The following is a 27,698-nucleotide window of genomic DNA, read 5'->3' as shown; positions in this document are numbered from 1 at the left end:
AAGGCATCGGATGATCTGCAATTGCCAATATATTGCCAATATACTTTATATATAAATGCTAGTGGTGTAACGGGCGTTGTCTTAGATTAGAAAAAAAAGGTGCTTTCTCCCTAAACCAGCACCACTCTTGTCCTTGTGTGGTGCCTGTGACTACAGCTTAGGCCCATTCTCTTGAACCGCTTAAAGACGTGGCCTTATTGACCAAACATCTAATTCCTTAATTTTTATCATCACATCCCAGGAAACATAATATATATATATTTTTTTTGTAGATGTAGCTGTACAAGGGACTTGTGTTTTGCAGGACAAGTTGTATTCGTCAGTGGCACCATTTTAAGGTGCATATAATTTATTATCTAACATTTATTAAAGGGGTTGTCGGTGCTGCACTGTGTGACTGATGAATCATGGCAGTGTGTGATGTGCACACTGTCAGGATTCCCTGTACTCCCCGTGTGGGTGGGCAGTGACGTGACCACATGTATGAGATTTGCGTAACCGCGGTCTCATGCGGACTAGTCTTATCCGGCTTCTCTCACTACTCTTTTATAATTCTTGCACACTGTCACGATTCTGCAGTATTTTCATTTCAGCCTGGACAACCGCATTTTTTTTTTGTTCACCATGCGGAAAACAATGATAAAGTTTTAAAAGGTATTGGTCATTACAGACGCCTCCATGCCAAAATGTGTCTAAGTGTTTGTCTTCTTCCTGCTTAAACCATTTTTAACTTGGAAAACCATTTTTTTTTTTCATTTAAAAACAATGAAAATAATTTATTGCTTTTTTTTTTCTTTTTTAATCAGACCCATAAAGGGACAAGAACATGTGATTCTATGATCTGATAGGTAACCTAATAAGTGCACTGCCTTATTCGGTCAGCTCCCAGGAAGCCGATTAGATTCTGGTTCTGCCAGAAGGGTGGACGATGGGTTGACGGAGGGAGCTTTCTGCCTCTGTCAAACTCTTCATGCGGCACGGTCACTACCAACTACTGCAAATAAGGAGTTAAACTGCTGAGATAGGTGTGAACACTGATCCTAAGGGTATGTGCGCACGTCGAGTATCAGCTTGCAGAAATTTCGGCAAGGTTTCTGCATCTCTTGGAAAATCCGCAGCCGTTTTGGTGTGTTTTTTTCTCCTGTGCATTCAATGGGACAAAAACGCACAAAGAATTGACATGATGCAGATTTAAACGCACAGCAAATCTGGAAATGAAAAAGAGGGATTTTTGGTTCTTACAGTAAAATCTCGCCTTCATTGGGGGACACAGGTAACCATGGGTGTATGCTGCGGTTGCTAGGAGGCTGACACTATGCAAATAAAGAAAAGTAACTCCTCCCCGGCAGTATACACCCTCCGACGGGCACCAGGCAACTCAGTTGGTGCAAAAGCAGTAGTAGGAGCAAGTATAAACAAACTCAACCTATGAACCAACCCAAAACAACAGCACGTTGGCCAACACGGTACAACATAAAGGGAGGGTGCTGTGTCTCCCAAGAAAGAGATTTTATGGTAAGAACCAAAAATCCCTCTTTCTTTTTCACTTCATTGAGGGACACAGGTAACCATGGAATGTCCAAAAGCAGTCCCAAGGGTGGGGATAATATGCAGAGAGAAGGAGACTCAGGTCGGCCAGTGAGCAACCACCGCCTGCAGAATCTTCCTACCCAGGCCTGTGTCCGCAGAAGCCTGAGTGTGCACCTTGTAGAACTTTACAAAGGTGTGAATGTACGACCACGTTGCGGCCTTGCAAACCTGCGAGGCCGAAGCTTGGTGGCGAACTGCCCAGGAAGCTCCCATAGCCCGGGTAGAGTGAGCCCTCATCCCCAGAGGAGGCTGTTTGTCATGGACACGATATGCCTCCAGAACTGCCGAACAGATCCAACGAGTTGTGGATTTAGAGGCGGGGAGCCCCTTCCGACGACCTTCCGAGACGACAAACAGAGGATCAGACTTGCGAAAAGAAGCAGTTCTGGAAAGATAGACTCAGATAGCCCTGACCAAATCCAGCTTGTGGAGAGATTTCTCCAAGGGAAGAACCGGGGAAGGGCACAAGGAAGGAAGGACGATGTCCTCATTGATGTGAAAAGCCTAAACTACCTTTGGTAGAAAGGAAGGAACCGGCCGCAGGACCACTTTATCCTGGTGTAGAATCAGGAAGGGAGAACGGCAGGACAACGCCACCAGCTCGGAAACTCTCCTAATTGAGGTGATAGCGACCAAGAAGGCCACTTTCCAGGAAAGAAGAGAAAGGGAAATGTCCTGAATAGGTTCAAAAGGCGCACTCTGGAGGGCGCCGAGTACGAGGTTGAGATCCCAAGGCTCAACCGGAGGATGGTAAGGAGGCGCTACATGAGCGACACCTTGAAGGAAGGTCCTCGCCTGAGGAAGGGAGGCCAGGTCTCTTTGAAAGATGATGTACAAAGCGGAAACCTGACCCTTCAAGGTACTTTAGGGAAAGGCCCGAATCGAGTCCCGCTTGGAGGAAACCAAGCACTGAAGGAAGGGAAAAGACCATACGGAACAAACTGTTGTCATCGCACCAGCGGAAAAAGGCCTTCCAACATCTATGGTAGATACGCGAAGATGCCGGTTTCCTAGCCTTTATCATGGTTTGCATGACGCTGTGAGAAAAGCCTGGGTCCCTGAGGACCGCGGCCTCAACGCCCATACCATTAAATTGAGACCCCGAGAATTCGGGTGGAAGAGGGGTCCTTGCGATAGATCCGGACGGTCTGGGAGTCTCCAGGGAACGTCCGATAGCATGTTCACTAGCTCCGCATACCAGGCCCTCCGAGGCCAATCTGGAGCTACTTCGTGAACAGGGACCCCCTCTGACTTTACCTTTTCCTTTTTGGAATCAAGGGAAGAGGCGGAAACAGATAAGGCATCTGAAATTGGGCCTACGAAATCGCAGCCGACAGCCATCGGATCCCGAGACCTTGAGACGTAATGGGGAACCTTGTGGTTTGTTCGGGAGGCCATTAGGTCGACATCCGGAACGCCCCACCTTTGACAAATTTGGTCGAAAACGGCAGGTAGAAGAGCCCACTCGCCCGACACGAGCCCTTGACGGCTGACGAAGTCGGCTTCCCAATTGTCCACCCCTGGGTTGTGGACGGCCGATATGGAGTGAACGTGGTTTTCCGCCCACCGTAGAATCTTTGACATCTCCCTCATGACCTGCTGGCTGCAAGTCCCTCCCTGGTGGTTTATGTAAGCCACGGCTGTGGCGTTGTCCGACTGAATGCGGACCGGTTTTCCCGTGAGGAGGGACTGCCAGCGAAGAAGGGCCAGGAAGATTGCCCTGATCTCCAAGAGATTGATCGGGAGACGGGTCTCTTGAACATTCCAGCGGCCATGAGCTGTGAGATGGTGATAGACCGCACCCCACCTCTGGAGACTGGCGTCGGTGGTGATGACCTGCCAGTGGAAGGGGAGAAATGACCTCCTTCGAAGAATGGAGGTGGACAGCGTCCACCAAGTGAGAGATTGCCTCACATTGAGAGGGAGACAAACTGGGCGGTCTAAGGAAAGTGGTCTCCTGTCCCAAGCGGACAGAAGGGTCAGCTGGAGAGGGCGAGAGTGAAATTGAGCATAAGGTACTGCTTCCATGGAAGCTACCATCTTCCCTAGAACCCTCATGCCGAGCCGTAGAGGTAGAGGGACAGAGCGCTTCAGAGCTTTGATGCCCTGCCGAAGAGACATGAACTTCTCCTTTGGGAGGAAGACCTGGGCTTGAATGGTGTCGAATTCCATGTCCAGAAACTCTAGGCGTTGTGTTGGAATCAAGGTGGACTTCTGCTTGTTGATTATCCAACCTAGACGGACTAGCGTGTCCAGAGCAATCAGGAGACTCTGGGCACAGTTCCGGCGAGACGGACCCTTGACCAGGAGGTCGTCGAGATAGGGGATTATAAGAATCCCCTTAGATCGAAGGATGTCCATGACCGCCGCCATTACCTTTGTGAAGACCCTGGGGGCGGACGCCAGGCCGAATGGGAGAGCTGTGAATTGATAATGTTGCTCTTGGATCGTGAAACGAAGGAACCTCTGATGCTGTACACAAACAGGAATGTGTAGGTACGCATCCTGGATGTCCACAGAGCATAGAAATTCTCCCGGTTCCATGGAGGCGATCACTGAGCGCAGAGACTCCATCTTGAAGTGCCGGATCCGGAGGTGATGGTTCAACTGCTTGAGGTCCAACATCGGGCGGAAAGAGCCGTCGTTCTTTGGAACTGGGACAATTACCCCTGAGGCGAGGAGTGAAGCGACGGCCTGGAGAAGCCCTGGGACATGGGAGGGCCGTTTGGGTTGACGAGAGAGGAAGAAACGTCTTCCTGGGGGAAAGAAAATTCTATTTTGTAGCCCGAAGTGACGATCTCCCTGACCCAGGCGTCGTCGACCACCAATAACCTAGCTTCTGTGAACAGAAGAAGCCTGCCTCCCACCCTGGAAAGATTTCCAGGTGGTGGTGACTGTCATTTTGAAAAAAATCTATGGCCGTGAGATCCGGAGGGTTTAAAGGAGCGGCTTTTAGCTCTCCAGTGAGGGGTAGTCCTGAAGGCACCACCAGAGGAGGTGAAAGACCGAAAGGGGCGAAAGGACCGGGGTCCCTTCCTATTGAAGGGGCGCCTAGGCTTAGATTGAGATAGTTAAGTACTCTTACCACCAGTGGCGTCAGAGATCATTTGGTCCAGCTGTGTGCCAAAGAGCCTGGAGCCCTGGAAAGGCAGACTAGTGAGAGATTTTTCTTAGAAGCGGGGTCTGCGTTCCACGCCTTCAGCCAAAGAATTCGGCGAATGGCAATGATGTTGCTGTTAGCTCTTGCGGAGCAAGCGGCCGCATCTAGGGAGGCATTTAAGAGATATTTTCCTGCGTGGGCAATCTGATCCGCTAAATCCGCTAGCTCCTCTGCAGGAGCCGAAGCTACAATGCCTCTACGCAGGATCTTGGCCAAGACCGATACGGCTTTCGCCACCCAAGAAGAGGCGAAATTGGGGCAGAGAGGCGCCAGAAGCTTCAAATGCTGATTTGGTTAAAGTCTCAATTTGCCTGTCCATGGGGTCCTTTAGAGACGCCACGTCAGGGATGGACAACACAGTCTGCGAGGATAATCTAGACACAGGCGGATCTACTTTAGGTGATTTGGACCATTTGTTGACAAGGTCTGAATCAAAAAGATATAAAATGTCCAGTCGTTTCCTTCCCGGAAAGCGCTTACCGGGATGTTCCCAGTGTCTAGATGTAGTGTTGTCAAACTCTTTGTGATTGGGAAAAACTCTAGAGGGACGTTTCATCCGTTTGAATGAAACGGAGATGTCCTGAGAGGTTGTCTTCCTCCTTAAGCTCAAGTGTTTGAATAATAGCCGGAATAAGGCTATCAACCATATCCTGCGTACCGGAGGTCTGATCTGCATCTGAGTCAGACTCCGACTGAGACGCTACATCTGACCCGATGTGCGCCTGCGAGGAAGGGGAACGGGTAGAGAGGGGTATTCCGGCTGACGCAGTGGGATCCGGTGAACTGGATGAGGATCTAGACAGAGACCTCTTCCTGGATCTTTTCTCAAGTCTGCCCCTATGAGGGTCTTGGTCAGGTGCGAGCGAATCGCCGTGTGAGGCGTTCGTGGCACTGGTGGCGGTAGTTAGAAGCGGAATACGTTCCAGGACGTGAACCAGGGACAGGGACACTTTAGTCAAGTCAGAGACTGACAGACATGGCAACAGCCCACTCTGGGGGAGTGCACTCATCCCGAGCATTAGGGGCTTCCTGAGGGACGGACATGATAGAAGGACTGCAGGACGGACAGAAAGGAGACGGCTGGCCTTAAGTCCACTTTTTCTTACAGCGGGCACAAGCATAGTGAATCACAGTGGGGATATAGTCGGGGACCCCTGCAGGGTTGGGCATAGGTAGAGAGTGAATGATAAATCCCTGACGAAGCGGTAGCGAAACGTGCGTTGGAGTGGTGTGAGCAGGGGACGGTGGAGCTTCTCACTGGTGAGCATTGTGGCATTATGTGATTTACCTTTCATTCCTTTATACCCCAGCGTTGGTGGCTCTTGATCACGATTATTTTGTTTTCATTTGGCCGCATACGTATCAGTTTACACTGGCATTTATATAACACATTTCTTGCACATTGTTACACTTGTTTGTAATCAGTTTTTTGTTATTATATAATTCCTTCACTCTTTTTACCACTATTGATCTTCATGATTGAGTTTTTTTAATTATATGTGTATGAATTTATATATTCATTATATTTATGATTAATTTGCACTTTCATTTTGTCTGCCATCATTTATTTGATTGACTTATTGATTTTTTATGCTGGTGGTATTGTGATAATAGTCAGTACAATTTTATGCCCATTGCCACGCGGGTTTGTTGCTCCCTGTCCCCTGCTGGACACATTTATTTTCATCATATATATTTTTTATTATATCTGTCTACATATTGATTTATTTTTAATATTGTGATTTTAATCATATTTTTAATAAAATATTTTTGCATGGTCATCTGTTTATTATATATATTGTTATTTTTGTGTGAAATCATGATCTGATTATTTATGAAATTAAAATGTATTAAAAATATTTTTTATTTAGTCTTTTTGGATACTCTTGTTGGGTAAGAGAGTGAATGATACCTGAAGCAGGTTACCAGCAGGCGATGCTGCTTAGGGAAGTACAGGCCCGGGGAGGAGAATAGCAAAGCCTACCAGACACCAGGCGCAGCGGCAGGGCAGGAACCTGTGTCCCCGCTTAGAAGAGGTCCTCTTGGCCACACGACGGAGATATGCCACTTGAGAAGCGCGGGCTGCTGTAAATAGGCGCGTGTATAGAGCGCGCCGGAAAAAAGGGGGCGTGGCAGGCCGTAAGTGAAACAGACGGCCTGATAGGTTGTGCTGAAAGGGGGTATGGCCCGCCCGAACGCGTCCAATGTCAGCGCTGGGCTCCGGAGGAGGCGTGCTCAGCGCTGAAGAGAGCAAGACTGGGAAAGCCGAGAAGGGGCCGTGGCTTATCGGAACGACGTCTGCCGAGGAGAGAGGCAGAGAAAAAGCGCACGCTGCGGTAAACAGGAGCAAAATTTAAATGACGGTCCAAGGGTAAAAGGAACCGGCGGCGCAGTGCTGCAGACGGGGTGATGCTGCGGCTGGCTGGCGGGCAGGCGTGCAGAGGGGAGGAAATTCTTCTGATTGGAGGGCCGTCCCTGTAGCCGAGGATCATGTCAGGAGCGCTTGGAGGGTAGGCAGGGTCCTGGAAGAGGGGGATCCTCCTTCCCACGCCATTCCACGGCGCAGAAGACGGCGTCAACCCCTTAAAAAGGGGGATAGGTCACCGCAGGTGATCACCGTCTTCCTCTCAGCCCACTCCGAGGAGAGGGATGAGGAGGGGAAACGGGCAAGGACTGGCCACCGAAACGGTCACCCTGAACACCCATAGGGGTGACAGGGGATGAAGTCCTGCCCAGCGGGTCCGAGAGGATGCGATGCGGGAGATACCACATTGCTCTCTTGGATGCATAATGTAGGGAAAACAGGGTGAGAAAACTGCACTCTGCTACCCAAAGAGATCTGACAACGAAAGGGAAAAAGATTAATAAACACACAAAACCCTGTAAAGGAAAGATAAAGCGGATCTGGTGTTAGATCCAGGTCCGCCTCCTACATACACTAAGCAAAAACTGAGTTGCCTGGTGCCTGTCGGAGGGTGTATACTGCCGGGGAGGAGTTACTTTCCTTTTTTTGCTTAGTCTCAGCCTCCTAGCGACAGCAGCATACACCCATGGTTACCTGTGTCCCCCAATGAAGCAAAAAAAAATAGTGATTCCGAGCAGAAAAAAAAAACACGCCCTGTGCACACAGCCTTACAGTCAGAGCAGGAGTCTAGCTGTGTACATCAGTCTGGTCCCAGCAGCTCATCTCACGGTTACAGAAGCAGCACACTGTGGGACCACCATGACGTATATATATATATACGGGACACTAAGTGTTTGTGGCGGACATAACGCCAAACACCGTTATGGCTTACTAGGCCTGTGTTGCAGTTCCAGGCACAACCTGTGAGTAGGCCTGGTGGAGTAGGACTTTTATTCTAAATCTTAGACAACCCCTTTAAAGACACGGATAGCATCTACATTAGACTGTGCTATATATCTTCATGTAAAAGGATACTTTACAAATCTTTCTAGGGTCTGGGTCAATTCTCCATGATGCTATACATTGTATCACAAAAGCTTTCCAAACCGACGCAGTAATTGCATAATGTCGAGCACTGCACCGTACGGATTCACGTGCGACCTGTAGCACTCAGGGTTACCTGGCAATTCTTTTCCATCGGCTGACAATGTGGCAGCACTCTTACTCCTAGCTAGGGAAGACTGAGTGGGGGCGAGGAGACGACTGATTAAACTACTGTCCAGGGGACTGCTCGGGGGGCGATGAGCTAAATGGATAAATGAAATGTGTTTGTTATGACTAGATACAGTGCAATACAGAAAAACCAAGTGCAGAAGCCGAATCATAAGCAAAAAGCACCAACAAGAATTGGATAAGATGTGAGTAGAGAACAGCATGGCACATCGCCCACACAGGCAGGATTAAAGCAGAATGTTAATGTAAGGCAAAGACAGGTCAAGGCAATACTTTTCAATGATCACTGCATTACATGACATTATTTAGTAGCATGGTCAGTAGTAATACCTGTAAGGGGGACATTATACATGCATTTAGGAAAAATAAATTATTAAGACGGACGGACATCAGACAGCAATCCGGTCAGGATATGGCTAAAAGAGAAATTTTATAAAGTGGACTGTTAGTTAAGGAGGACGAGAAGAGGCTCACGACACGACTGCACATTAGGAACAATAACGGGTTAGCATCCTGGCCAGGAAACAAAGACAAAGGATTAGTTCCAGGCATAACAAGGCGCAGCAGCAGGAGGGCAGAGTCCTGATCATTACTCTATATAGAGGCCTGTTATATGCAACACAGACATTGGCGTTTATAGCGTTGCCAAAATCTGGCCCGGTTTGTTTAGTTGGGTTACAGCCCGTGTACACACAATTTCATGTTACTAAATACAATGCTTTATGTTATTGTCATACGGTGTAAATTAAAGATACAGGAAAATATCTCCTTTACAGACATTGATATGATAGATAACATGGTATCTTCCTGCAGTCACCACTAGAGGGAGCTGGAGGTATACTGTATGCAAGACACTCCTTGGCTCCCTCTAGTGGTGGCTGCCAGTAGTTCGCATGTTATCATTTAAAGAATAAATGATCTTTTTAATTCCCCCCCCACTATAAATCAATAGTAAAGGTGAAAATAAGAAACTTTGCAATATACCTTATTAGAAAGATCTGTTTCTTTATCCTCCTGGATTAATCTTTCTTTCACAAAATGCTCAAATCACAGATAAAATGAGTCTAGAGTAAACACCGATATTGTCATTACTGAGATAGGAGATGACAGCTCATACAATTCTATAGAGAACTGTAACTTCAGGAGAACTTGCACCAGAATGTCTGTGTCTGCCTCCTCCAAATTATAAAATCTCTTATCTCACTAACGGGAATACAGATTTTACTGTTAAGTGAGAGTGACAGATCAGTCCAGGAGAAGAAAAACCGATTTCTCTGAGAAGATATATTACAAAGTTGCTTAGTATCCTGTGTATTAGTGATTTATGAAATAATTAAAACGCCCACGCTTTAAAGCTGTCAGTGAAGCGCTCTGTATCTCGATGTACAAAAAACAAATAAAAACTTTTAGTATCTGGTTTATACGAACTTTGTAACATGATTTTCAAATTAAGTGCTCAACTACGATAATTGCGTAATGAAATCTGTTGACAGATCGTCTGTAAATTGCATGAAGAAACTGAGATCAGTTTTCATCAGTCATCCACTGACTTTAGTGCAAAAATATAATAATGTTTGAATAAAAAACATTTACGGCAAAACAAAAATCAAGTGTGAAGGCACGCTGAAATGAGCCATTGCTCTATGGTCAGATGTATCTGATTCATTGTGTATAGCGACTTGGAGCGATGGCATCATACACTACAGCATATAAAAGCAGAGGGAACAGACACCTGAGTTTTCGTCCTTTTTCATGCCCTCTAGATGTGCAGGAGGTGACGTTTTACTAGTCAGTCTACTGAGGGAAGAGCTTCTCTTGTAGCCCGCAATGCCTAAAGGGCAAACCAACAAAACGCAGCTGATCATAATGAAACATCAAAACGCAAGAAGGAGCAATTCATACGTTATTCTAAGCGGTGTCCCACTGTGTCGCTGCCTCCTGATGACATTTTCATAAAAGGTCATTTACAAAGTAAAAAAAGTTCACAGGAAGCAAATAAGTTATAAATTCTAATACTGAGGGTAAGATGAATGTCCTATGTCAGTGAGAAGCCATGACCAGTAATACCGCAGTGCCTACAGACTGGTATAAGCACTGTGCAGCAATCAGAGGCCATGACCAGTAATACCGCAGTGCCTACAGACTGGTATACATAGCACAGTGCAGCAATTAGAGGCCATGACCAGTAATACCGCAGTGCCTACAGACTGGTATACACAGCACTGTGCAGCAATTAGAGGCCATGACCAGTAATACCGCAGTGCCTACAGACTGGTATACACAGCACAGTGCAGCAATTAGAGGCCATGACCAGTAATACCGCAGTGCCTACAGACTGGTATACACAGCACTGTGCAGCTATCAGAGGCCATGACCAGTAATACCGCAGTGCCTACAGACTGGTATACACAGCACTGTGCAGCAATCAGAGGCCATGACCAGTAATACCGCAGTGCCTACAGACTGGTATACACAGCACTGTGCAGCAATCAGAGGCCATGACCAGTAATACCGCAGTGCCTACAGACTGGTATACACAGCACTGTGCAGCAATTAGAGGCCATAACCAGTAATACCGCAGAGCCTACAGACTGGTATACACAGCACTGTGCAGCAATCAGAGGCCATGACCAGTAATACCGCAGTGCCTACAGACTGGTATACACAGCACTGTGCAGCAATTAGAGGCCATGACCAGTAATACCGCAGTGCCTACAGACTGGTATACACAGCACTGTGCAGCAATTAGAGGCCATGACCAGTAATACCGCAGTGCCTACAGACTGGTATACACAGCACAGTGCAGCAATTAGAGGCCATGACCAGTAATACCGCAGTGCCTACAGACTGGTATACACAGCACAGTGCAGCAATTAGAGGCCATGACCAGTAATACCGCAGTGCCTACAGACTGGTATACACAGCACTGTGCAGCAATTAGAGGCCATGACCAGTAATACCGCAGTGCCTACAGACTGGTATACACAGCACTGTGCAGCAATTAGAGGCCATGACCAGTAATACCGCAGTGCCTACAGACTGGTATACACAGCACTGTGCAGCAATTAGAGGCCATGACCAGTAATACCGCAGTGCCTACAGACTGGTATACACAGCACAGTGCAGCAATCAGAGGCCATGACCAGTAATACCGCAGTGCCTACAGACTGGTATACACAGCACTGTGCAGCAATCAGAGGCCATGACCAGTAGTACCGCAGTGCCTACAGACTGGTATACACAGCACTGTGCAGCAATCAAAGGCCATGACCAGTAATACCGCAGTGCCTACAGACTGGTATACACAGCACTGTGCAGCAATCAGAGGCCATGACCAGTAATACCGCAGTGCCTACAGACTGGTATACACAGCACTGTGCAGCAATCAGAGGCCATGACCAGTAATACCGCAGTGCCTACAGACTGGTATACACAGCACTGTGCAGCAATCAGAGGCCATGACCAGTAATACCGCAGTGCCTACAGACTGGTATACACAGCACTGTGCAGCAATTAGAGGCCATAACCAGTAATACCGCAGAGCCTACAGACTGGTATACACAGCACTGTGCAGCAATTAGAGGCCATGACCAGTAATACCGCAGAGCCTACAGACAGGTATACACAGCACTGTGCAGCTTTCATGTTCTCTGCATGCTTTTTATGTGCATGCGTTTGGTGTTTGCACATTACTCTGCCTTTTCACAGGTTGTTGTTTTTTTTTTTGTTTAGTTCTGTCAAACACGTGTTCAGATGTACTTCCTGATGTACCAAATGAAGCCTTTGTCACATAATACTATATAGGAATAATGTTACTGTGCCATACAGCATAAAAAGTAAACCTTGTGGTATTGTTTTTTCTATTGTTTCCCTCTGTATAAGAGAATATACACCGTGTGCAGAATTATTAGGCAAGTTGTATTTTGATCACATGATACTTTTTATACATGTTGTCCTACTCCAAGCTGTTCAGGCTTGAGAGCCAACTACCAATTAAGTAAATCAGGTGATGTGCATCTCTGTAATGAGGAGGGGTGTTGTCTAATGACATCAAAACCCTATATAAGGTGTGCTTAATTATTAGGCAACTTCCTTTCCTTTGGCAAAATGGCTCTGAAAAGTCCAAAATTGTGAGATGTCTTGCAGAGGGATGCAGCAGTCTTGAAATTGCCAAACTTTTGAAGCTTGCTCACCGAACAATCAAGCGTTTCATGGCAAATAGCCAACAGGGTCGCAAGAAGCGTGTTGGGCAAAAAAGGCGCAAAATAACTGCCTATGAATTGAGGAAAATCCAGCGTGAAGCTGCCAAGATGCCATTTGCCACCAGTTTTGCCATATTTCAGAGCTGCAATGTTACTGGAGTAACAAAAAGCACAAGGTTTGCAATACTCAGGGACATGGCCAAGGTGAGGAAGGCTGATAAACGACCACCTTTGAACAAGAAAAATAAGATAAAACGTCAAGACTGGGCCAAGAAATATGTTAAGACTGACTTTTCAAAGGTTTTATGGACTGATGAAATGAGAGTGACTCTTGATGGGTCAGATGGATGGGCCAGAGGCTGGATCAGTAAAGGGCATAGAGCTCCACTCCAACTCAGGCGCCAGCAAGGTGGAGGTGGGGTACTGGTATGGGCAGGTATCATCAAAGATGATCTTTTCGGGTTGAGGATGGAGTGAAGCTCAACTCCCAGACCTACTGCCAGTTTCTGGAAGACAAATTCTTCAAGCAGTGGTACAGGAAGAAGTCGGTATCGTTCAAGAAAATCATGGACAATGCTCCATCACATGCCTTCAACTACTGCACAGAGTGGCTGGCCAGTAAAGGTCTCAAATTAGAAAAAAGGAGATTTTTGTGCACTCACCGTAAAATCTCTTTCTCTTAGCGTCTAATTGGGGGACACAGGACCATGGGTGTTATGCTCCTGTCCACTAGGAGGCGACACTATGCATAATCTGAAAAAGATTAACTGTGGCTCCTCCTCTGCAGTATACACCCCTGGACGGCGTCAGCCTTCTCCAGTTTTGTGCAAAAGCAGTAGGAGGAACGCAACATGAATAACATAATTATGCCTATAAGAAGGTAACTATGTACGAGCTCAATAAAACAATATGAGAACTCAACAGTTACAACGGCCCGGAAAGGGCAACAGGGTGGAAGCTGTGTCCCCCAATTAGAGGCTAAGAGAAAGAGATTTTACGGTGAGTACACAAAAATCTCCTTTACTCTGTCACCTCATTGGGGAACACAGGACCATGGGACGTCTTAAAGCAGTCCCTGGGTGGGAAGCAATGGACGAATATTGTGCAGACAGGCCCCTATACCTAGGGCACCGCCGCCTGCAGAACACATCTACCCAGTCTTGCGTCCGCTGAGGACTGGGTATGAACCCTGTAGTGTTTAGTAAACGTGTGTAGGCTAGTCCAAGTGGCCGCTTTAAGGTGCCGTCACACTCAGCGACGCTGCGGCGATATAGACAACGAGCCGACCTAAACTAGATCGCTGGAGCGTCGCTGTTTAGGTCGCTGTAGAGACGTCAAACACAGCAACTCCAGAACGATGCAGGAGCGATCCAGTGACGTAACGGCGACTAACTTCTCGTTCTCGCTGGTTGTTAGCTCCATGTCAAACAGCCGGAGTGTACCGACTGGCTAGAAGGAGACGCCGCGATGCCCCCTATGCTCGTTGCTGGCGTTGTTGCTTTTGATGACAAACATGACGATACACGCCGACCTGGCGACGAAATAAAGTTCTGGACTTCTAGCTCCGACCAGCGATGGCACAGCGGGATCCAGATCGCTGCTGCGTCTCAAACACAACGAGATCGCTATCCAGGACGCTGCAACGTCACGGATTGTTGTCGTTCTCTTTGCAAAGTTGCTGAGTGTGACGGTACCTTAACACACTTGTTGTGCTGAAGCCTGGTGCCGAATGGCCCAGGAGGCCCCTACAGCCCGTGTAGAGTGTGCCGTAATACCGGCTGGAAGAGGAGAATTCTTAAGGCGGTAGAGGCCTCTTGTATGGTGGATTTGATCCACCTGGCAAGGGTAGCTTTGGAAGGTGGCAGACCCTTGTGGCCGCCTTCCGGAAGGAGGAAAAGAGAATCAGACCTCCGGAAGGACGCAGTCCTAGACACGTATATATACGCAATGCCCTGATGAGGTCAAGCGTATGCAGAGCCTTCTCCACTCTATGAACCGGAACCGGACAAAGGGATGGTAGTGAAATTTCCTCATTGAGGTGGAAGTTGGACCGGAAGGAAGGATGGGACCGTACGAAGAAATACCTTGTCCTGGTGAAAAACCAGGAAGGGCCGCCTGCAGGAGAGTGCTGTCAGTTCAGACACCATGCGTAGCGAAGTGATTGCCACCAGGAAAAAAACACCTTCTGGGAGAGAAGACGGAGCGGGACCTCCTTAAGGTGTTCGAAGGGTGGTTCCTGCAAAGCTGTCAGGACCAGGTTGAGGTCCCACGTTTCTAGTGGTCGTCTGTAGGGGGGAAACAATCGGGAAACCCCCTGAAGAAAAGTCCTTACTTGCGGCTTGGTAGCAATGCGCCTTTGAAAAAGCACTGAGAGGGCTGACACCTGGCTCTTAAGCGAGCCCAATGATAGCCTGGCCTCCAGACCCGATTGGAGAAAACCAAGTACTTTGGGTAGGGAGTAAGGGAGTGGGGTCTGGCCACGCGATTCGCACCAGGTAAAGAAAGCTTTCCAGGTACGGTAATAAATCTTGGCAGAGGCTGGCTTCCGTGCCCTGATCATGGTTCCAATGACGTCCGGCGAGAGCCCTGCCTGGGTTAGAACCCAGGTTTCAAGGGCCATGCCGTCAAATTGAGAGCCCCTGAGTTCTGATGGTAGAACGGGCTTTGTGATAGAAGATCCGGGCGGTCGGGGGGCGTCTGCTGAAAGTTGTACGATGTTGGCGTACCATGTACGTCTGGGCCAGACCGGTGCGATTAAGATGGTTGGAACTACATCTTGCTTGATCTGCCCCACCACTCTGGATAACAGGGGGAGAGGTGGAAAAATGTACAGAGGTTGGAACTGGGTCCAGTCCTGAACCAGAGCGTCTGCTCAGAGCGACCGCGGATCGTGTGTTCTGGCCATGAAGTTGGAGACCTTGGCATTGAAGTGGGATGCCATTAGGTCCACTTCTGGGGTCCCCCAGCGATGGCAGATCTGACGAATATTTTCGGGATGGAGAGACCACTCTCCCGAATCTATTCCTTGTCGTCTGAGGAAGTCTGCTTCCCAGTTGTCCACACCCGGAATGTGGACCGCCGAGAGAACCGAGCCTGTGTCCTCCACCCAGTGGAGGATGTGTGACACTTCTGGCATCGCCTGGGTACTGCGGGTCCCCCATTGGTGATTCACATATGCCACAGTGGTGGCATTGTCCGATTGTATTCTGATGTGAGAAGCTGCCAGTAAGTGATGGAAAGCCCTCAATGCCAGGAGGATGGCACGAATTTCCAGGATGTTGATGGGCATGGTCGCTTCCACTGGGGACCACTTGCCCTGTGGTGTAGGTGCCCTGTGCCCTCTGGTGTGGGTGCACTGCACCCCAACCCGTCAGGCTCGCATCGGTGGTCAGAACCTTCCACTGACCTGTGAGAAAGGATTTCCCCTTTGCTAGCGAGGTTGGCTTGAGCCACCAGTGCAGGGACCTCTTGGTTGACGACGTTACCCGGAACTCCCTGTCGAGAGAGAAAGGAATTCCTGTCCCAGGACATGAGAATGGCTAGTTGGAGAGGCCGGAGGTGAAACTGGGCCAAATTGGGACCGCTTCTATTGCTGCCCCCATCCTGCCGAGGACTCATGGCAAACCGGAGAGATCGAGGGGGTTTGCGGAAGAGGATGAGAACTCCTAGGCGGAGAGCCAGTGCCTTGGAAAGAGCACTAGACCCCAGTAGGTGTTGTATAGCATTCCCAGGAAGGTCAGAGACAGACTCAGGGTTGGTGATGACCTTTGTAGGTTGACTAACCAGCCCATGCGACTCAGTGTCGATTGTGATTGAGACGCTGAGCTCGCAGTCCTTGAAGGTAGGAGCCTTGATGAGTAGATCGTCCAAGTATGGAACGACTACTATGCCTCTGGAGTGCAGGACGTCCATGGTGGCTGCCATGACCTTGGTAAACAGTCTGGGAGCCGTGGCGAGTCCGAACGAAAGAGCCACGAACTGGTAGTGGTCCTGGTCGATTGCGAACCTGAGAAATCTTTGATGAGCAGGTGCAATCGGTATATGCAGGTATGCGTCTTGTATGTCTATGGAGGCGAGATATTCTCTCTTCTCCATGGACGCAATGATGGACCGAAGGGACTCCATGCGGAAGTGACGAACCCGTACATATTTGTTGAGTTGTTTTAGGTCCAGTATGGGCCGTATGTTGCCTCCTTTCTTGGGGACTACGAATAAATTGGAGTAGAACCCTCGGAAGCGCCCGTCCGTGGGAACCGGTACTATGACTCCTGTTGAAGAAGCGAGGGAACCGCTTGGTGGAAGGCACGAGCCTTGGCTGGCGGTTTTGGGGGAAAAGAGCGGAAGACTCGGTTCAGTGGGTTGGAGGTTGAACACTATCTTCTATCCGGAAAACACTAATTCCCTTACCCACCTGTCTTCTGCAGTAGGCATCCAGACTTGCTGGAAGAGCAAAGTCGGCCACCTACGGGTGGGATGTCTTCCGGGATCCGTGAGTCATGAGGAGGAAAAAATCTGAGGTTTACCTCCTTTGGGCTTTGACTGGCCTGCTTTTAACTGCCAGGTCTTGTCCGATTTTTGCGTCGACCATGAGTTGTCCCTGCGTGGGGAAAGGTTACGATTTTGTGCTGGACGCGAGACGGACCAGCCCGAGGAATTTCGAAAGGATCGGAATCGGTTTTGTTACACTTCTTGTTTTCAGTTGAGGGAGATAGGTACTCTTCCCCCCCGGTGACTTCTTTGAGGCAGCGTCCGCTTTCCATTCCGTAGCCAGAGGATACGCCGAATCGTGATGGCGTTTGATGCTATCCCCGCTAAGCCCCTTGCTGAATACAGAGCTGCATGAAGCATGTAATCTGCTACAACTGCTATTTGAACCGCTTGGTCCGACACCTCAGGAGCAGATGCTTGGAGGCCAGCTTGTAAACTTTTGGCCCAAGCCAGTATGGCCTTGGCAGAACAAAATGAAGCTAACGCGGGAGCCAGGAAGGCCCCTGCCGCCTCGAAAATTGAATGAGCCATGCGTTCTAACTGCCGGTCTGCTGCGTCCCTGAGGGTTGAGCTATCTGGCAGTGAAAGGAGGGTCTGTGCTGCTAGTCTAGAGACTGGGGGGTCCACTTCGGGTGGATCTGTCCATTCCTTGGTATCCTTCTGTGGGAAAGTGTACCTTGCTTCCAGATATTTGCGATTAGCGAATTTTTTTTTTTTTTTTTTCAGGTTGAGAGAGCTGCTCTATAAGGATCGCTTTAAACTCTGGGTGGTTAGAGAAAACCTTAGGTGGCTTCAGAGATCCTTCAAAGGAAATCCTCTGGTGGCAGATTAGAAAAGTCCAGCACCCGATGGATGGAAGAGATTATGTCCTCGACTAGCGCTGTATTGCTAGGGGGGATTGGGATCAGGGACCCCTCCATTTCCCTGTCTAAGTCGGAGTCACAGATGCCTTCCGAATCCTGTGTATCACTGAGGTGTCCCCTGCTGGGTGAGCTGGGGAGGAGACCTTCTCTGGTCGGGGACTGCGGAGATCTGCATTGTCTGCCCCTGGAAGGGGACGGTCTAGATGACTTGGAACTACGGTGTCTCTCCCTATAAGGGGATGACCGTGTGCTATGGGATGACGCAGATGGACTTGACCTATGGGTCCGCTTGCGTCCTGACCTAGACGTGGATGTGCCAGGTCGTTCTGTTCCTGAGTCAAGCTCTCCCTTTGCTCGGTAGCGGTCATAGCCGAGGCATGACTCTGCAGAGCCTGAAGCAATGTGGAGGTTTGGTTATCTATAGACTGCGTCATAGATTGCGACCTCTGAGTGACCCATTCCAGCGTGGCATTAGACACCGAGGCATTGGCAGGGGCTTCTTGGGGCTCTGACGCAGTAGTCTGGATGCAGTCCTGGCAGCGCGTTACGTGCTGCCACTGGGGAGAGCGGTCCAGCAGGCTGTACAGAATGCATAATAGCAATCCTGCCTGGTTCTCTTGGACCTTGAGCCCGGCAAAGTGCACAGAGTGCAGAAGGGTTGCTATGCAAAGGACCTTACAGGGGTAGAGAAACCTATAGGGGAGCCTTATAGGTAATATGGATTCACAGCCGAGTAAAACAACCCAGCTGTGATCTTACCCCACCAGTATGCCCCTAGGTCCAGCTCCGAAGATCCACAGTCTTGTGCCCCCCGGAGACTGGCTGGCCTGGTCCTGGTCCTGCTGACCGGGAGATGCAGGGTTAATTCTTTAGAAATGGCTGCCGAGGAGAAGAGGCAGGGGGAGAAGGGGGCGGAGAGCTGAGAAAAAGGCGGCAAAGCTGTGTAAAAACGCACCCTTTCTGTCTCGATCCACCCCCTTTATGACACTGTAGAGTGTCATATTTGTCATCCGAGGGGCGGGCGGAGAGGAAGCGGCGGCTACAGCTAGGCCGAAGCCGGGGCCTAAATTAGATGCCTGATGCCCAGAAGGGCTCCAGGCCGGCGCGAAAGTCTGGGAGGGGGTCGGATCTGAACCGGACCCCTCCGGATTTAAAGGCAGGATAGCGGTGGGGCTGTAATCCGAAGGGCGGCCCGGTGAGGGGTCCCGCTGAGGCAGTATAGAGCTGGTGCTGCCGCAGAGACAGGGGCGCAGGGAGCCCTGTGTCTGTATTGTGCCATGCTTGCCTGCACTCCCCCCGGCTCCGACAGGAGCCCGCAGCTGGGCTGGGGTCCCTGGATGCAGGCGCAGTGTGCTGGCCCATTGCTGGGAGCTGTAGAATGCTGCCTGTACAGGCCCTACCTGAGGCGTCTCAACCTAATACCCCCAGAGGGGGATTAGGGAGTGGTGCTGCTGTCACCTTCAGGGGCCTTTATCCTCGTCTCGACCTCAACCCAGAAACCAAAAGGAATTGGGGAAGGAGGGGGGGTCTCTACTTCAAACCAGCACCCGAGGGACTGGGGAAGGAGCAACATGGGGAATAGCCATCTCTACTTCAACCGGGCACCCCGTGATAGGGGGCCGAGGAAGGAGCCATGCCAGGAGTCTCACAGGAGACCCTCTTTTCTTCATCTGTAATCCGTCGGAAAAAAACGTCGGAGTAAAAGAAAAAAATCTTAGGTGTGCCCCCTATGCGACACTAAGCAAAAACTGGAGAAGGCTCACGCCGTCCAGGGGTGTATACTGCAGAGGAGGAGCCACAGTTAATCTTTTTCAGATTATGCACAGTGTCGCCTCCTAGTGGACAGCAGCATAACACCCATGGTCCTGTGTCCCCCAATGAGGCGACAGAGTAAATAATGACATGGCCCCCTTGTTCACCTGATCTGAACCCCATAGAGAACCTGTGGTCCCTCATAAAATGTGAGATCTGCAGGGAGGGAAAACAGTACACCTCTCGGAACAGTGTCTGGGAGGCTGTGGTGGCTGCTGCTCGCAGTGTTGATCGTTAACAGATCAAGCAACTGACAGAATCTATGGATGGAAGGCTGCGGAGTGTCATCATAAAGAAAGGTGGCTATATTGGTCACTAATTTTTTGGGGTTTTGTTTTTGCATGTCAGAAATGTTTATTTCTAAATTTTGTGCAGTTATGTTGGTTTACCTGGTGAAAATAAACAAGTGAGATGGGAATATATTTGGTTTTTATTAAGTTGCCTAATAATTCTGCACAGTAATAGTTACCTGCACAAACAGATATCCTCCTAAGATAGCCAAATCTAAAAAATAAAAACCCACTCCAACTTCCAAAAATATTAAGCTTTGATATTTATGAGTCTTTTGGGTTGATTGAGAACATAGTTGTTGATCAATAATAAAAATAATCCTCTGAATTACAACTTGCCTAATAATTCTGCACACAGTGTAGCAGACTATACTTTCCTTAAGGCTGGGGTCACACTTGCGAGTGCAATGCGAGAAACTCGCGCGAATCTATAGCATCAATACCCGGCACTGCCGAGTGTGCGGCTGCATAGAAATACATGCAGCTGAACGCTCCGGTCCTGAGTGCCGGCGGCAGTGCAGGGTATTGATGCGCGAGTATCTCGCATTGCACTCGCAAGTGTGACCCCGGCCTTACCATGTAAGAAACAACATAAAAATTATGTTGACGCATACGGGCTCAACATGTATCAAAGGGACACTTTTTTGGCATATCCTGGGTGTAATAGGGCCTATGGATAAGTAGTGTGCATTTGCCACGAGCTTGTTGGGAGTCCAAAACCGCATCAAATCCACATGCTCAGGTGTTATCGGAGTATCTTGGTCACGTTAGAATAATATGTCTGAGTCTCCATGGCTGTTTGACAGCCACAACACATTGGGGATTGCTTCTTGGTTAGGCAGCGGTCTAAGGCTACTTTCACACACAGCATATTTGTTGCGTATTTTTACGCGCGCGTATTTTGCTGCTGCTTTACCTGCGTTTTTTTACGCAGGCAAAAAACGCAGCTGCTTTCACACACTGCGTTTTTTGCTGCGTTTTTTGCAGCTGCGTTTTTTTCAGCATTGTGTACTGAAAATAAAGTTTGTTTGAAAAAAAAAAAAAGGGGAAAAAAAAAAGTCATTGAGGTCATTTCCTGTCTTTATGACTCGGAATACAATACACACTGGAGTTAACATCATGTCGATTCTGCCAGCTGCAATGGCCTTGAGCCAAAGACACCTCAGCAAGCGGAACAGACATCAGCTGGGGTTTACTAACCCCACTGTCACTAACCCCAGGTTACTAGGGCAGGCATCAGTCAGACGCCCCCCCTCGTAACCCTGTACGGTAAGGGTATGTTCACACGATCCTGATTTCAATCCTTTTTTTTCAGGACAAAAACCGCAGCTCTTGGCAGAAAACGCAGGTGCGTTTTTGGTGCGTTTTTGGTGCGTTTTTGATGCGGTTTTTAGTGCTTTTTTTATGCAGTTTTCTCTGCAGATTGTCTGTGTTTGACACAAATAAAGCTTTAACTGCAGTGGGGGAAAAAAAAAAAAAAGAAATGATGTCATTTCCTTGTCCAACCCTTTTCTTCTTCCATCCTCCATTTTGGGACTAAACACCAAAATGAGTGGACGTGTTTTGAATGACAGCGCTCCGCAGAGTGCTGAGCGTAGGCCAGATCACAGCCCGCGGATCCAGCTCTATCCAGCTATTTAAGTCTACGTTCACATTTGCGGTCTGCGCCGCAGCGTCGGGCGCCGCATGCGTCATGCGCCCCTATATTTAACATGGGGGCGCATGGACATGTGTCGCACTTGCGTTTTGCGCCGCATGCGTCACTGCAGTGCACGCATCCGGCCGCAGAGGACGCAGCAAGTTGCATTTTTGCTGCGTCCAAAATCAATCAAAAAAAGGACGCATGCGGCGCACAACGCAAATGTGAACATAGCCTAAGTGCCACGTATTTAAGTGCCACGTATTTAAGTGCCACGTATTTCTTTGCCACGTATCACGTATTTCAGTGCCACGTATTTCAGTGCCACATATTTCAGTGCCACGTATTTCAGTGCCACGTATTTCAGTGCCACGTGCCACGTATTTCAGTGCCACGTGCCACGTATTTAAGTGCCACGTATCACGTATTTCAGTGCCACGTGCCACGTATTTCAGTGCCACATATCACGTATTTCAGTGCCACGTATCAAAGTGCCACGTATTTCAGTGCCACATGCCACGTATCAAAGTGCCACGTGCCACGTATCAAAGTGCCACGTGCCACATATTTCAGTGCCACGTGCCACGTATCTAAGTGACACGTGCCACGTATCAAAGTGCCACGTGCCACGTATCAAAGTGCCACGTGCCACGTATCAAAGTGCCACGTGCCACATATTTCAGTGCCACGTATCTAAGTGACACGTGCCACGTATCAAAGTGCCACGTGCCACATATTTCAGTGCCACGTATCAAAGTGCCACGTGCCACGTATCAAAGTGCCACGTGCCACATATTTCAGTGCCACGTATCAAAGTGCCACGTGCCACGTATCAAAGTGCCACGTGCCACGTATTTCAGTGCCACGTATCAAAGTGCCACGTGCCACGTATCAAAGTGCCACGTGCCACGTATTTCAGTGCCACGTATCAAAGTGCCACGTGCCACGTATCAAAGTGCCACATATTTCAGTGCCACGTGCCACGTAACAAAGTGCCACGTGCCACATATTTCAGTGCCACGTGCCACGTATTTAAGTGACACGTGCCACGTATCAAAGTGCCACGTGCCACATATTTCAGTGCCACGTATCAAAGTGCCACGTGCCACGTATCAAAGTGCCACGTGCCACATATTTCAGTGCCACGTATCTAAGTGCCACGTGCCAAAGTGCCACGTATCAAAGTGCCACGTGCCACGTATCAAAGTGCCACGTGCCACATATTTCAGTGCCACGTATCAAAGTGCCACGTGCCACGTATCAAAGTGCCACATATTTCAGTGCCACGTGCCACGTATCTAAGTGACACGTGCCACGTATCAAAGTGCCACGTGCCACATATTTCAGTGCCACGTGCCACGTATTTAAGTGACACGTGCCACGTATCAAAGTGCCACGTGCCACATATTTCAGTGCCACGTATCAAAGTGCCACGTGCCACGTATCAAAGTGCCACGTGCCACATATTTCAGTGCCACGTATCAAAGTGCCACGTGCCACGTATCAAAGTGCCACATGCCACATATTTCAGTGCCACGTTCCACGTATCTAAGTGACACGTGCCACGTATCTAAGTGACACGTGCCACATATTTCAGTGCCACGTATTTAAGTGACACGTGCCACGTATTTCAGTGCCACGTATCACGTATTTCAGTGCCACGTATCACGTATTTCAGTGCCACGTATCATGTATAAGTGCCACGTGTCACGTATTTAATTGCCACATATTTAAGTGCCACGTATCAAGATTTTCCATGGAGAACAGACACATCCAGAGATATGTCTGCTCTCCACGGCTGCAGCAACACACTGACAGGAGCCATAGTTCCTGTCGGTGTGTCACTGCGCATGCGCGAGCGAGTTTACCGGCGGTCATTGACCCCGGCACTCTCGCTTAACGGCAGTGCTGCGTGGGAAAGTTCAACGCAGCTGTACTGCTGTTAACCGAGACGCCGGAGTCATTGAACTCTGGGACAGTACGCGATACACTGCTAGGAGCTTCGCTCCTGGCAGTGTATCGCCGGAGAGCAGGGGATCGGCGTGGGACACTCGTTTTATGGATTCTGCGGACAGGGAGTATGAATTTGATTTATTATTTTGGGATTTTTTCCTGGAGGATCGAGGGCTTCGCCTACAAGTGTGCTGTTGGTGAGTATATACTCTATGTTATGTGTTGTATGTACTGTACTGTGTGTCATGTATGTGTACTGTGTGTAGGTGTTTTGTGTAACTTTACAATTGTGCTAAGTCGCCGGACACAGGGACAACTCTCCCATCCTAATACCGGATGGGAGTAGTAGTCCCATACGGCGACTTAGCACAATGGTGGCACTAGCGTCGCATGGGGACACACACACACACACAGAAGGACTCCATGCTGCTTCACTGGGGGGCGGGGGCTTCCCTCTTCCTGTCCGACGTCACGTCCGGTCCTGGGTGTCAACCCCTCCGTACAAAGACGCCGACACCCAGGACAAAGGCGCTGTGTGTGGAAGGTATTATGGGGCCCTAGGGGGATACGCAGACACGCCGCTGCGTAAAGAATTGACATGTCAATTCTTTTTACGCCGGCGTGTTTGCAGACAAAAGCGCCGTGTTTTTTTGCGGTGTGTCTGAACGGCAAAGTGAATTTCTCATTCACTTTGCCGGCAGACGAAAATGACATTGCGCATTTTTGAAAAGCGCCCGCAAAATAGCGCTCAAAAATGCGCTATGTCTGAAAGTAGCCTAACAGCCGCGGGGACTGGAACATACTGCTCGAACAAGCCCAAGATACTCGGCTAATACCAGAGCATGCTCAGATAACACGATACCCGAGCACGGTCGCTCATCACTAGTTATCATTTATCTGCAAGAGAGGTACATACTGATCAGCGAGTCTGACTGCTGGGACCAGCACCGACAGGCAGACCAAGGGATTTTTGTCCCAGCACTGCTCGGCAGCCCCATAGGGAACAGATGGAGAGTTGGTCGAGCATGTGCACTGCTGCTCCATTGTAATGGGGATAAACATTCCCTGTTCTGCCGATCCATGCAGGTCCCAATAGTCAAATACTCACCTATCTACAAGTTATCACCTATCGTAAGGATGAGTGTTAACTTGTTTTCACCAGGCAAATCCTATAAGTATTAATTTATTTTTATTGTTCTATCAAAACAGTAGAGGAAAAAGAAAAGTTATTTACAAGCTGCACCTTTCTGCTCCTGGTTTGTGACCTTAGGCGAGGAGGGTCGTGGACTTAGAGGAGTTTTGTTACTCAGTCTGCTTAATGATGAACTCCTCTGCTTGGTACCTGTAAGATGTGCAACGTCAGCACCAACAAATAGAAGATCCAAACAATCTCCAAATACAGTCACATTATTAGGGAGAAAAAAAAGAGGGAAAAAACAAGTCAAAACTGCCAATGGTACTGTAATAATAAAAAGAAACATAAGAAGGAGTTGGATCAGTGAAGATTATCAGGATATTGTCACAGTAACAGATATACAAAGACTTCCAGTTAGTAGCCCCAGGACCGACATTTGTAACACATAATAATTACATACTAATCAGTGGTAAAATAAGTAGTTGTAATTTACTGCCAGAAAGTACAACTCTGGTGCTAGTGTTTCAGTGCTAGAACCAAACTACTGAACATCTTCTACCACATATTTATACACAGCAGGTGAAATACGTATTGAACACGTCACCAATTTTCTAAGTAAATGTATTTCTGAAGGTGCTATTGACATGAAATTCCCACCAGATGTCAGTAACAACTCATCCAATCCACACAGGAAAAGAAATAAAACCCTAGATGTCCATAAATTAAGTTATGTGTAATAATGAGAAATGACACAGGGAAAAGTACTGAATACATGAAGAGGTGAAAAAAGCCATTGAAAGTCATGACACTAGCTGACATTATCAGCAATCATGCCACTTAGCGAAAAATATCAGCTGATTCAACTGAATGCCTATAAAAAGGTGTCTCATTATCAAGGTGCCACACAGGAAACATCTCATGATGAGTAAAACCAAAGAGCTGTCTGAAGACCTTCTCAACCTTATTGTTGCAAAACATACTAATGGCATTGATTACAGAAGAATTTCTAAACTACTGAAGGATCCAGTGAGCACGGAAGCAGAAAGAACTTAACTATAAACTGGCAACGCAGATATATACACGATTCAGGAATTATACTCCAAGATCTGTCACCCAAATAAAAGTAACTGAACAAAATACTAGAATACATCATCAATAGGAGAAATTAATTTTAGGAATTGAAAAGTCATACATTTTTATAACAATTTGTGACTAAACGCCTTAAGATTTTCAAGATCTGTTCTTGCTGTCATTAAAATAGGAACTTTTATTCTGAACTAATATAAAATAATTATACCCATTGGACAACCCCCCAGGAATCGCCAACGTTTTATTGCCATCCAAACCAATGTACCTTTTTCAAGAGTGGCAGATGAAGAGGACAGACGCTTGTGAATGCTGCCGTCTGCCTGCTTAAGGTTCGATGCGGATGTGGAACGCATGTTTGCACCTATAAAAAAAATATATACGGTATATATTTATGTATCTCAAATCTTTGATATCAAAGCAGTTTTTTTTAATCATGCCGGTGTTAGCCTTTGTACAGGTTAATGAGGATTCCCACCGATGGCCATATACTAGCAACTCAGAGGTTAGGGAAGCAAGGCAAAGTTTGGTGCACCTCCCATTAAGTTATATTTGACAAAATGTTCGACATAGAAAAAAAAAACTATTAATAACGGGGTTCAGGCAGGCGTATTTCACAATCCGTATACAGACTGCAATGACCAGACTGACCGCTGCATGTGTATCCATTAGGCTATAAGGTCGGGAGACCCACGGTCACTCTGGTCATCGGGGGTCCGTACACGGATTGTGACATATACCTGTCTGAACCAGGCCTAAGTGAACAAAACATATCAGTAAATCTGTGGCTACAGCCCCTACTTCTGAGTTGGTTACAGATGGCCATTTTGTGTGAAAATCCTCTTTAATCCACAGAGCAGACATTCATGGAATATGCAACATGCCACTGCAAAGGTAAAAGCAGAAACGTTCACAGGAGGATTTCTGACCCCTTGACCATCATTTTGCAAACCAATAAATCATTTCCTAAAGTGCAGCTGATGAATCTATTCTGCAGCCCTGAAGAAGTCAGATTTCTGTGCCGCACTGAATTCGGACAGCAAAAATAGTTCTGCAGATGGTGAAACATGGAAGCAACAAACCAAGCCCTGAGCATTGTTGTGTATGACACGTGGGTATTAGAGTGATTGAATACGCACAGCAGTGGGGAAAAAAAACTGCAAAACTTGGCATTAATTCCCCCGCTGACTCTGTCCCAGTCTACACAGCAAAGCAGACAAGTGACCAACAGGAAATGGGAAGTGGACTCTTACTGTTTCTTATCTAGTGGCCACTGAGATAATCATGCAAATGACAAGAAAATACAAATAAAAAAAATATATAAATTTTTTATAATCCACCCCCAAATTTACATAAGTCATTTTCTAATGATACATTCCAACTTAGGGAAAGTGACTGGCACAATGCTGTATTCTGACCAAGAAAAGACTATTTTCTAAGAACTACTTTGTTTTTCTCAGCTCAGACTCAAAGAGACTTTAAAAGGTAGGAAAACTTTGGCTTTTCTTCTAAAAATGGCCGCACACCTATCCACAGACTGTATGCGGTACAGCTCATTTGCTTTTAATGCAGCAGAGATGTAATACCACATACAACATACAAAAAAGTCAGCCACTGTTTCCGAATAAAAAACAGCCATTGAAAAACTGAACTGGGCAGCTTTGTCAAAACATTTTGGTACCAAGTGCCATTTTTGGTCACTATCTGAAGCCCAGGTATTGAAGAAAAAATAGATCTGAAAAGACTTAGGCCATTGTTTCCATTTGAGGGTCTTCATCGGGAAGGGGGGTTCTCACATTTCCACCGTAATCTTATTTGTGAGGTTCAGAAATTCATAAAATAG

At 48.0% G+C, this 27,698-nt stretch overlaps 1 protein-coding gene across 18 annotated transcripts in view; it reads right to left on the bottom strand.

The window, feature by feature from the left end:
• The window catches only part of MAP7D3 (MAP7 domain containing 3), a 116,581-nt gene that overhangs the window by 44,788 nt on the left and 44,095 nt on the right, over window positions 1-27,698 (bottom strand). For 6 of the 18 annotated variants that reach the window (XM_077285288.1, XM_077285290.1, XM_077285292.1 and 3 more), the window contains 4 exons: window positions 26,124-26,219; window positions 24,869-24,976; window positions 10,120-10,218; window positions 8,335-8,460 (listed from right to left, as the gene is read on the bottom strand). In XM_077285288.1, the coding sequence (XP_077141403.1) occupies window positions 8,335-8,460; window positions 10,120-10,218; window positions 24,869-24,976; window positions 26,124-26,219 (429 nt within the window). The remainder of the gene's footprint in view (window positions 1-8,334; window positions 8,461-10,119; window positions 10,219-24,868; window positions 24,977-26,123; window positions 26,220-27,698) is intronic. The other 12 variants (XM_077285291.1, XM_077285293.1, XM_077285296.1 and 9 more) reach the window with 5 other exon arrangements.

The sequence above is a fragment of the Ranitomeya variabilis genome, chromosome 2, assembly GCF_051348905.1.
Source record: "Ranitomeya variabilis isolate aRanVar5 chromosome 2, aRanVar5.hap1, whole genome shotgun sequence".
NCBI lineage: Eukaryota > Metazoa > Chordata > Amphibia > Anura > Dendrobatidae > Ranitomeya > Ranitomeya variabilis.
The sequence above is the reverse complement of the archived record's forward strand: the minus strand, read 5'-3'. Positions and strand labels throughout refer to the sequence as shown.